The sequence below is a fragment of the Sceloporus undulatus genome, chromosome 5, assembly GCF_019175285.1.
Source record: "Sceloporus undulatus isolate JIND9_A2432 ecotype Alabama chromosome 5, SceUnd_v1.1, whole genome shotgun sequence".
NCBI lineage: Eukaryota > Metazoa > Chordata > Lepidosauria > Squamata > Phrynosomatidae > Sceloporus > Sceloporus undulatus.
In genome coordinates, this window is record NC_056526.1 from 150,106,814 (window position 1) to 150,119,173 (window position 12,360).

The window sequence follows — 12,360 nt, forward strand, 5'->3', positions numbered from 1 at the left end:
GCTGCCTTCAATATATGCCTTGTGAAGGACAGGCTCCCCAGAAATGGGGGAACATGAAGAACAAGTACTCACCATGTGATACTAGGCACACAAAGAGACTGAGGTGGTGATGCCTCAGCTGTATCCACTTTGAATCCACAGTTGATTGAATTGGTGGATCCAGATTTGGCAGATCCAGGATTTTTGAGTCAATTTTTTGACTAAAATGTCTCAGTTTATACATGACTCAAGCCTATATAGCATTCTTTATTAGCTTGAAATGCAAACAGCTCCAGAAGTAAGAATTACTGAGTGGGTATATTAAGTGAGCAATTTCTTTCCATAGTTTTCTCATTAAAATACAAAAGCTTGTATATTTTAGTCCATTGCCCAAGAGAGTAAGCTTTTAAGACATTGTTTATGTTTGTGTGATGGCACATACTTTAAAGAAATTATTGGTTATACCAGTGGTGTTGATTTGGGCCACACCTACATATTAAAAAAAGTCTGCAAACAAAATAAACAATTAGGGGGCAAAGGCAATTGGCTTGCCATGTGGATTTTCTTCTTGCAAATCTTCCTGATCAACAGTGTATTTCCCCCTTTACTTTGTGTATTTATTATAGGCAGTCACTCAACCAACTGGGAGAATTTGCCTGTGAATTCTATAGTAGTTTCATTTGGTTGTATGTAACTAAAATTTCTGTTTACATTTCAGAAATGCAATTGATACGCATTTTACTGATAGTTGCCAGAACTGTACATTGGAGAGAGTAGAAGAAAAACCCAATCCCTTCTATTGCTTGGTTGGAAACAGCAATGAATACATTATTCTGTTTTACATACATAAGGGAAGGAAAAGTGTTATCACAAACATGTATGGAATGTATACTGATTGGAATATCATCAGTTGTAATTATAAAACTGAACATCAAATAATTGCATTGTTTTGGAAATTCTCTTTAAATATGTAATAGCCTGAGATGGGAAAACATTAAAGGGGACATATGATGGGATACAGCCAATAATTCTGCTCTGTGAAAGTTAAAAAATATTTAACAGTACCTGTATTAGTTACAAATTTGTAACTTTGAAATAGACCAATTGGACTTACAAAATGCCCAAGCCTGTCCCATCTGAAATTTGATATGCCTACCATCTGCTGCCCACATGAGAGAATTCCCATGTGGATCAGTAGTCCAATGAGTCATTTCCACAAACTTTACCACGTTGCCAGGAGGACTGGCGATCAAAGTATTTGGCCCAGCATACAGGCATTCAAAACTGCCTCAGCGATTTTTGTGGGTATTGAAATGGATTCCTGAAAGATTGGGGAAATTCTTCAAGTAGACAGAGGTATTGATCCTGTTGAAGCCCTAGTCTTAGTTAAAGAGGGAGTAGTATTAAATCGATCACTTTTAACTGCTTTCTTTGATGCTGTAGCATTCATACGTCTTCCTATTTTTCATAGTAGTTCAGAGCAAATAAACAGAAGTGGATGACATCTAGAGTGCAAGTGGCACAAGATCCCACTTGGGACCAGCTGGATATGCAGCAGAGCACCTAACTCTGCCAACAGAGTAACAATGAAGGTGGCAAAGACAAACTTAATAACAATAAAACAATAGCACTAAATCATGATGACACAGGTTTATTTTTAGGGGCATTCTTAGGGTGTATGTGCATGACACCATTATGGCACTGTGATCCAACTTTAACCACCATGGCTTCATCCTAAAGAATCCTGGGATTTGCAGTTTCATGAGGTATTGTCTACTAGGGAGCTCCTTTAGTATTGTATTTCAAGGAAGTGGAATAAAGGTTTCTAGCACAGAGTATCTAACACTACTACAAATTCCCTAGGATGTGTCCATGGCAGTTAAAAGTAACATCAAATGGGTAATTTTTGTGGGTTTTTCAGGCTATGTGGCCATGTTCTGTAAGAATTTATTTCTGACATTTTGCCTGCATCTGATTGGCATCTTCAGAGAATGGTGGCATGGAGGTGTGTGAGGTATATATACTTTGTGACCTTTGGCTGAGAGGAAGTGATTTACATGTTAATCTGTGTGTTGGTCTGTTGGTGAATGGCAAAGCTTCAGGGTGGTAGGACATGCGAGGAGGATTTGTATCTATTTAATAAGTGATCCATTGTCTGATGGGAAACCCCCTGACCCTGAGTGATGTTCATTTGCATGTGCTGAGTCCTGATTTTGGTGTTTTTCAGAACTGGTAGCCAAACTTTATTTACTTTCAGGGTTTCTTCTTGCCTGTTAAAGTTGTCCAGGTGTTTGTAGATTTCAGTGGCTTCCCTGTGCATTCCGACCTGATAGTTATTGGCATGGTCCAGAATTTCAGCGTTTTCAAATAGTATTTTATGCCCAGGTTGGTTAATGTGTTCTGCTATTGCTGATTATTCTGATTGGCCCAGTCTGCAGTGTCTCTCGTGTTCCTTGATTTGCATTTGAACACTGCATTTGGTGGTCCCTATGTAGACTTGTCCACAGCTACACAATATGCGGTAAACTCCTGCAGCCATAAGAGGGTCTCTTCTGTCCTTGCTGAACACAGCATTTGCTGAATTTTCTTGGTCAGTCTGTAGATCACTTGGAGGTTGTGTTTCCTCATCAGTTTCCCTGTTCTGTCTGTGACTCCTTTGATGTGTGGTAAAAATACCTTCCCTTTGGGTGGTTGTTTTTCTTCACTCCTATGTTTTTTTCTGGGACTGGCAACTTTTCTGATGTCTGAGCTGGAGTAACCATTAGTTTGTAGAGCCCAGTCTAGGTACTTCAGTTCACCTTCCAGGAAGTGGGGTTCGCAGATCCTTTTTGTGTGGTCTACCAGTGTTTTTATTGTGCTTTTTTTTTGTCCTGGATGATTGCTGGAGTTCTTGTGTAGGTATCTGCCTGTGTATGTAGGTTTTCTGTATACTGTGTGGCCCAATTGAACATCCAATTCACGATGGAAAAAGAAAACAAAGGAACATTGCCATTCTTGGATGCCATTCATCTGCAAACTGAAAGAACAATTGGGTCAGTTGAAAAACCCACAAAAAAGTATGGATGCCAGCTGTGAGAGCCTTCAACTTCACCTCAGATGGGTAAAATTATCCAATGTAGATACACCACAGGTTTGCTAAACAAGCAAACAAAGATGGATAGCTTCACTGGACTGTGAACATGAAGGTACTCTTGGACTAGTTCTAGTTAACACTTTTTGGTCAGGAAGATTTGTGAAAGGGAAATGCATACAATATTATGTTTTTCTGAAAATTAACTGAGGTTGACTTTCTGTTTTGTTTGTTACAGGAGACTGACTTACAGTCTGCAGAAGGAAAATTGCAGGACTTACAACATGTAAAAACATCAGATGGATATTTTCAAATAGGTAAAAAATCTAAGATGATAAGATTTATATATATTACAGTCCTCCTTCCATCTTCGCAGGGGTTAGAAGAACAAGACCCCCGCAAATATGGAAAATTCGTGAATAGCACAAGCCCCACCCACCTCCTCCTCTGATGCCTGTTAGGAGGTTCCCAGGCATAGGAGAAGATGGATAGAGCTGGCACACACGCTGCCCAGTCCCCTTCTCCTGTGCTTTGGACCAGCTGTCTAAAGCACAGGAGAAGGGGACTGGGCAGGGCATGCGCCGGCTCCGCCCACCTTCTCCTGTGACTGGGATAGCTGCAGTCAGGCGAAGGGGAACGGGCAGCACACGGACGGACTCCACCCACTTCTCCTGTTCCTGGGATAGGTCCCAAGCACAGGAGAAGGAGGTGGTGGGGCTGACACTGAGTTTGCAAATAGTCAAATTCGCGAATCTCAAATCCAGGAATATGAAGGGACAACTGTATATATTTAAGTGTTTCCATTATGGCAATTATTAATGGGTTGATATTGGATCACAGAGTGTCATTCCATTCACCAAAGGGCTGAATCATAGAATTGGAAGAGATCATAAGGGCCATCCTGTCCAACCCCCTGCCATGCAGGAACTCACAATCAAAGCACCCCCGAGAGATGGCCATCCAGCTTCTGTTTAACAACCTCCAAAGAAGGAGATTCCACCACTCTCCAAGGGTCTGTGTTCAACTGTTAAACAGCTCTCACTGTTAGGAAGTCCCTCCTAATGTTTAGGTGGAATCTTTTTTTCTGTAGTTTGAATCCATTGCTCCAAGTCCTATTCTCTACAGCAGCAGAAAACAAGCTTGCTCTGTCCTCAATATGACACCCCCTCAAATACTTAAACAGGGCTATCATATCACCTCTTAACAGTCTCTTCTCCAGGGTAAACATACCCAGCTCCCTAAGTCTCCCTTCATAAAGCATGATTTCCAGACCCTTCACTGTTTTGGTCACCTCCTTTGGACACGCCTCAGCTTCTCATCATCCTTTTTGAACTGTGGTGCCCAGAACTGATCAAATTATCAGCACTATTACATTCCATGATCTACTAGACACTATACTTCTACAGATTCAGCCTATAACCGCATTGTCCTGTTTCACGGCCACATCACACTGTTGACTCATATTCAACCTGTGGTCTACTAGGACTCCTAGATTCCTTTTACATGTTGTCTTGTTAAGCCAAGTGTCCCCATCCTATATCTATGTATTTCATTTTTTCTTCTGCCTAAGTGCAGTACCTTCTATTTCTCCCAGTTGAAGTTCATTTTGTTAGTTTTGGCCCAGCTTTCTAATCTATTAGGGTCATTTTGAATTTTGATCCTCTCCTTTGGGGTATTAGCTACTCCTCTAATTTAGTGTCGTCTACAAATTTGGTAATCGTACCCTCTATTCCTTCATCCAAGTCACTGATAAAAATTGTTTTGCTCTCTGTGTTTGAAGGTTGTACCACAGAGTGACTCTAGGTGCTGTAGATTTACAACTCTCCGAATTTTTCACTGTTGACTGTGCTGGCCAAGACAGTGCAGTTTGACACTAGTAAGCCATACAAATCTGTACAACAGCTTTTGCAAATGGAAGTGGAATAATTGCTATAGAGCAAACCTGTTATAGTACTGCATGAACTCTTGCACAAACTCTTATGAAAGTGTAGGCTACCATCCTGTCTATCTAACCCAGGGGTAGGCAACCTTTTTGAGCCGGGGGCCAGGTTGCTGTCCCTCAGACAACTGGGGGTCCGAAGCCAAAAAATAAATAATTAAATAATTTTTAAAAAAATAAATAAATAAATAAATAAATAAATAAATTGGGACAAATGTAGGACGACACTTTCAAATGGTGGACACTTTTTTTAAAAAAGTGGAGGACAAGCAAAAAAACTTGCTGATTTTTTAAAAAATGTTAATATAAATGCATCTTTCTGAGGCGTCTATAGACAATTGCCCCCCTTGCCCCTGCACGCAAGAGGCCAAAGGCCCTGGCGGCAATCGGCGGCAGGACCGGGCTGGGGCCGGGCCGCATCCGGCCCATGGGCCGCAGGTTGCCTACCCCTGATCTAACCAGTCAGCCCTGCTGATACTGCATCCTTGTTTTAAGATATTAACTGCTTAAGGTATATTTATATTTTGTTGTAATAACACCATAAGTACCAATAGGAAACTTCATTGGTGTTTGGCTCACAACTGATTAGTTTTGTCAACATTATGAATAAGAAACTAATATGACAACTCAGATATATAACTAAAAAGATTACATGGTTATTTTCATAGACAGGATTTCCTGAACCACCAGTGGGTTCAAATACATTCTTCAGTGGGTCACAAAACATGGGCCTCTACAAACTCATCTTCATTTGCAGATGCCATTTCCCCCCACTGGACTGAAACATGCTATCATTGAGATGTGGTCTATTTAAAAAGCAGCCCCACTTCCTCCCTGCCATGCTTAAAATTTGTACAAATATGCATTTCCCCAATATTAATATTAAAAATGAAAAATAAAAGCAAGCCCCATGTTAACTGCTGCTGTGTTGTAGGAGAAATTAGAGCTTTAAATCTCAGTTTAGACTGCAGTCCCATAACCATTTAACTGAGAAAGATTTGCTGAATTCAGTTCTACTTATTGCTGAGCAAACTCATTTACTGGAAGATCTAAGACTAAGTTATAGTGCGTGAAATTTTGAAACATTTCAACGGCATTTCAGAGCTTGGAAACATTAGTCTTTTGGATGACGACTTCTAGAACACTTGTTTCCTGGGGAAGAGTTTTCCACACTTTAGACAGTGAATTGATCACAGAATAGTGTACTTATCAGTGGATTTTCCTAATAGCTATGCTAGTGGACACTATTGAGGAATTTGGGGGGAGAGTGCAGCTCCTGAGGGTTTTGAGGGGCGGGATTGCAGCATGAAGAGACTGTATTGTGAACATGAAACAAGCCCCTTGAGAGCTTATCACTGTTGTGCAACCAATATGCCACATATTGTTTGTTGTTGTAATTTACACAAAATCTAACATGTGCAAGACTCCTCTTTCTGTGTAAGACTACTGTCTTTTTCCTTATGTGAAGCCAAACACACACAATTCACAAAGACACAAACAAGACGCTCTTACTACTCAAGCAACAAGTTACTGTACTTCATTTTCAAATATTATGCCTTTTATAGAAATACACAAAAACCAGCATCAAGTTTTTCCTATTTTTAGCTTCTTTCTTTTAGTGATGCTGGAATATGCATTGTTTGAATCTGAGCTCTAATCTTCGTTAATAGCCTTTTTTCTAATATTGAGCTTTGCTTGTTTGACAGTAGGGTTCCCCAGATTCCATAATTGCCTAGATGGAGCACCATCGTATCCAATGGTAAAGAAAGTGTACTGCCTCAACATAGCTTGCTTGGTTTCAGTGGCCTGGTTTCTCCATATTTCACATTACTGTTTAGCATCATTAACTGGAAAGAAAAGCTGCATATTTTGTATAATATACTTTTAACATTACAAACAGCTTTATTTATATACCGCTTCATACCAAACTAGCAAAAACAAGTTTATTGATTAGTCAGCTGACCATATCAATAGAATACTAAATACAGTTACAAAATTACAACATATAAAATACAAGATAAAAAATATCAAAATATCTGCATATATACAAAGATAAAACTGAGTCACAGGAGTGCTTGGTACCAGCTTAAGCTGATATGCCAGCTGCATCCCTACCTGGACCGAAAGGACATTGAAATGGTGGTACATGCACTGGTAATCTCTCACTTCTGTAATGCGTTCTACATGGGGCTACCTTTGTACCAGGTTTGGAAGCTTCAATTAATTCAAAATGCAGCAGCCAGATTGATCACTGGAACTTCCAGATCAGATCATATAACAGCTGTCCTAAAATCCTTACACTGGCTGCCAATTAGCACCCGGGTGCAATACAAAGTGTTGGTTGTTACCTTTAAAGCCCTAAATGGCTTGGGCCCAAGTTACTTGAGGGAACGTCTTTCCCTACACAATCCACCCTGCACCCTCAAGACAACTGGGAAGAATCTGTTAGACTACCCAAAGGTCAGACTAACAGTTACTTCCAAAAGAGCATATACAGCTATGGCCCTAGGTTATGGAACAATCTGCCGGAGGAGATCCGTCTCATCACGACCCTAGATGCCTTTAAGGAGGCACTAAAGAAGGATCTCTTCTGGCAGGCATACCCACCTGACCTTCTATAAAGAACTTTAGGAAACCCCACTTCCGGTCATAACAGCCTAATTGTCTGCTGCCCTGTGATTACTGTAATTGAAATTTTTATATTTTGTGATGTTTTTATGATATGTATTTTATACATGATTGCCTGTATGGAGACTTTTGGTTGTAATCCCACTTTGATCCGTTGGGAGAAGTGGGAAAATACAGTTGTTGTTGTTGTTGTTGTTATTATTATTATTATTATTATTATTATTATTATTATTTTACTTAAAACTCAAATTTAATAAAATGGGATACAAAATAAAATATTATAAAATAAGACTAGCTAAAACAAAGTGGGAGATAACAATGAAAGTGTTTAAATGAACTCATCACCGTGACCCAGAACCCCGTTTTGTACAATAAATTGATCTCTCTAGCAAACAGCATTAACTACAAATTTAGCTACACATCGCACTATATGCGGCCCCAAAATAGATTTGGCAAGGAAACAGCTGCAGTACCAAAAATATCTGATAATTCTTTGTTTCTGTGACATGGTTCACAGGTTTCGATTGCTTTTTTAGCTTTTACTAAATAAATGTTAATTGTCAAATGAAATACTGATTTCAAAAATCTAATCTTCAGTTCTTTTTGTTTTTGCCTTTATTCCTGTTGACTGTTCTGGAAAAATAATTTCATTATAATCTATGCCAAAACCCATGTTTTCTTTTTATTTATTTATTTATAAAAGCATTTTATATACAGAAACAATAAAAAAGCTTCAGGTTGCTACATAGTATCAGAGAATATATTGATGTTCACAGATCAGTACTTCCAAAGTCACTTTAAAAACAATTCCCAAACACTATACCCATACGTTTCAATATTCTCTTTTTTTATATATCAGTTTCTCTTTTTACTTCCTGTTATCTCGAAGTATATTCCCCCAAATCGTACAATTTCTTAAGTGTTATATTACAAGTAAGTTGCTTACAAACCCATGTTTTCATTTATGTATAGGTACATTTGAAAATGGAAAAGCAGATGGCATAATTAGCCCAGCTTTAGGAAGAATCCAAGCTCTTCGGTTGTCTATCCATTCTAGCTCATCCACATGGGTGTTACTGAGCGAGGTAAGGGTATAGAGACAGGAACTAGTCAAAAGATAGGTTCGCTTTCTCATGCTAAAGTCTCACTGCAAGAATATCCAAGAATGTCTTTACATTTAATTTTGGGAACTGAAAATATTTTGGAGATCTCTTTTTCCTCAAGTTCAAAAGAATTCTGCATGCATATTTAGAGAGAGAATACAAAAACAAACCAGCTTGTGTTCCTTTTTGGTTAATTTCATGTACTGTTAAATATAACAGTAAGTAGTATTTTGAAAGTGTTGGCTATGAGTAGCTTTTGGAAGGGCTTTACTATTATTCATACAGTTCAGAAATAATTTTTAATACTGATATGGTCCTTTCTAAAAAATATTATGCATATAAATTGGGAGATATCAAGGAAGCTAGTACAAATTATGTAAAGATAATTTTTTATAATGAGAGAATGAAACAAGATGAATGTTCTCAATCTTACTTTTTACAGATGCTAACAATCCCCCCTCTTCTTTTCAATGCAGATATTTTTAAAGACCTGAAGAAGAAGAAAAGACATGCCTTTAAGAATATGGAAGCCTTAAATGCTGCATGGGAGGAAGGCCATCTAGTGGAAGCAAGAAAATGCTCAGCAATAACATGACTCTCCTTCCTAATACTATGTATTAGGACAGTGGAAAATTGTACTTCTTGTATAGAGAGTATTATTAATAAGAATGCTATCTGATTAGATCTTAAATATTTGGAATAACTGCCAACAAGCCTTTTGTAAATAAAAGGTATTTTAATAATTTGAACAAAAGCAAGTCTATAATTCTTTGCACACTTACTAAGGAGTTCAAGACCAGCAAAAGGGCCCAAGCTCGACTCAGGCTTGCATCCTTCCGAGGTCGCTAAAATGAGTACCCAGACTGTTGGGGGCAAATTAGCTTACTTGCTGTTCACCGCTATGATCTTTGGAATAGCAGTATATAAATAAAACAAATTATTATTATTAAATCCCCACAGAAGACTGAGAAATAAGTAAATGTTCTGTAAAATTTATAAAGAGAAAGTGTGTAGTAGTACACTTTTTAAGAATTTGAATTAAAACCATAGGTCATGGCACAGTCAAAACTGCAGACTTTAAATCCCCTTACAGTTGGAGAATGTTATTTCTTTATTGTTTATTTCATCATGATTACTTTAGCATTCTTTTAAGTATGTCAGATGGTGGACTTAAAATTCTTTCACTTTATTAACTTTCTGAGAGAGATGACCAGGTTGCTTACCTGTATACAAAGACACATTTCAGACTAACTGAAAGAGAGAAGTTGGTAACATGACCTTTCATAGACTCCAGCCTCCTTCCTCAAATACATGGGGAGAGTGGAAAGTCCAGGGGCAGACCTATATAGAGTCTGTGTGTGGTCCATAGCAATGCAAATCTTTGTAGGTGTGGAGAGGAGGTGAGAAGTTCAGTTTTAACAATGGTTGTTGGGAACAAGGCAGGAAGAAGGATGTTATCCAAAACTAAGGTGAGTGGATGTAGTGTGGGAACAGCAACAAAAAAAGACATGATAAACTGGCCAACAAAGCCTTCATGAGGCTGGGAGGGGGGTAGCTAATGTTGCTTACCTGTAACTGTGGTTCATTGAGTGGCCATCTGTGAACTCACACAAATGAGTCATCTCTGCCTGCACATTACATCTTCCACAATCTTCTAGGGCAATGTAATATGCATTTTGGCAGTAGCCCCCTCTGTTCTCTGCACACATTATTAGCACACATCTCACCTAAACCCTCAGTCCCCCGGATGCTGAAATAGCAGTCCAGAATCAAAGAGAACAGGACATAATGCAGGGAAGATGGATTGAGTTATATGAGTTTACAGATGACCACTTGATGAACCAGTTTCAGGTAAGCAAACTCTTCATGGTCTCTGTGACTCACACAAATGGGAGACTAGCAATCTACTAACCTTAGGAGGAAGAGTTGTCATGCGACACAGAAGAAAAGAACAACTCTCCCAAAATTAGCCTCCACCTGAGACCTTGTGTCCAGTCTATAGTGTGAAATGAAAACTAAAGGCTATGCAGGTGGCAGCTCTACAGATTTCATGGAATTGAACACCTCTCAGGAAGGTGTCCTACCATTACTTTGGTGGAATGAGACTTCCCTTGATCAGAAAATTTTGTGGCTCGTTTATAGGATAACCAAACTGTAGTAGCAACTCATTTTAAAAACCATTCAACAGAGACCAACAGGACCTAGATGAGTAACAAAGGAAAAATCTCTGGGACTGCCAGTAATGTGTATAGTCTACACAGAAGGCCAGTGTTAGATAGTAGAGAGCACATGAGGTCTGATGTGGGTTTCTGCATGAATGAAGGAAGCTCTTGCTACTGAGAAACCTGCCCAGGGAACTTTTCTCTGCACAGCAACAAGCAAATGATGTTCCATAGCAACATGCTCCATGGTTACACTGTAATGCCATATGGATGGGGTGAAACTGCTAGCCCTCTGAATGGAAAGATAAACTAATTTGGGGGGGGGGGGGAAGAATATGTTGCCTTGGAGCATCACAGAGTAGTAAGGAAGGTTCCACTCCCTGAGTTTATTTGGAACACATTATCATATACTCCACCGTTGTGATGAAACTTTCAAGACATAACTATAATAAGCAGGGCAGTTGAGCAAGGATCTTGGAGGCCTCTTATTCACAGGGTTGTCATAAATCCAAGTCAACTTCTTGAGAATATTAACAAGGCTTGACTCTGACATGAGAACTCAATTGAATCATAGAATCGTAGAGTTGGAAGAGACCACAAAGGCCATCCAGTTCAAACCCCTGCCATGCAGGAACTCTCAATCAAAGCATCCCTGACGGATGGCTGTCCAGCCTCTGCTTAAAGACTTCCCCAGACATTAGAATATATCCCCCCATGGTGTCTCATGTTATTTATTCAGAAACTGCTGGGATGCTTTCATAACAGCGAAGTATCACTAGGTGATACGGGAAGTCTGTTCAGTTTGGCTCTTCCCAGAATCAAAATGTATTCAGTTCCTGGAGGAGTTACAGATGGGTGTTATCACAGGTAGTCTATGGTTCCACTTCCAAGACTCTATGAGGGAGCTTCTGAATGGACAGCTCAATTAAAAAGCATTGTACAGTATAGCTTTTCTGGCTTTTCCTCCTTATTTAATGAGTGTCTATATGTTATAAGCAAAAGGACAGAAGCAGAAGAGAGAAAAGGGAATGTTACCAAAGAAGACCATAAGATCTATTCTAGAGTCTCTAGACCCCTCATAAAACCCTGGGAATTGAATTCTATGAATGAAGTGAGGCAATTGCATAATAAAAGCCTCACCTGGATGCACTCTTTATACAACCAGATATTGGGATTATGTTTTTTCCCTAAACTAGGAGGTGATAGCTACGAATAAAAAGTATTCAAGTTAGAAAGGAAAAGCCCTAGAAAGATATGACAAAACAAGACATAACCATCAGTTGTTGGTGAAACTTAGCAGTTGGTTGCATTTCCTTATAATTCCAAAACTTGATGAAATCTAGGCATCTGTCTTGAAGTAGGTAGAGATATCTTAACCCAGAGTGATAAGAGTGCTTAAGCTGTGGGTAAAGGTATGGCCCTTTAGGAGTTCTCATGCTGAGAGGATAATGTGATAGCTAAGATTTTGCCTTTGGTAAG

At 39.1% G+C, this 12,360-nt stretch overlaps 1 protein-coding gene across 1 annotated transcript in view; it reads left to right on the forward strand.

Moving 5' to 3' along the window:
* The window catches only part of MGAT4D (MGAT4 family member D), a 40,738-nt gene extending 31,446 nt beyond the window's left edge, over positions 1-9,292 (forward strand). Inside the window, exons 13-15 of the mRNA XM_042469685.1 lie at positions 3,288-3,366; positions 8,589-8,701; positions 9,196-9,292. Of these exons, the coding sequence (XP_042325619.1) occupies positions 3,288-3,366; positions 8,589-8,701; positions 9,196-9,213 (210 nt within the window). The 3' untranslated portion in view covers positions 9,214-9,292. The remainder of the gene's footprint in view (positions 1-3,287; positions 3,367-8,588; positions 8,702-9,195) is intronic.
* The last annotated feature ends 3,068 nt before the right edge of the window (positions 9,293-12,360 follow it).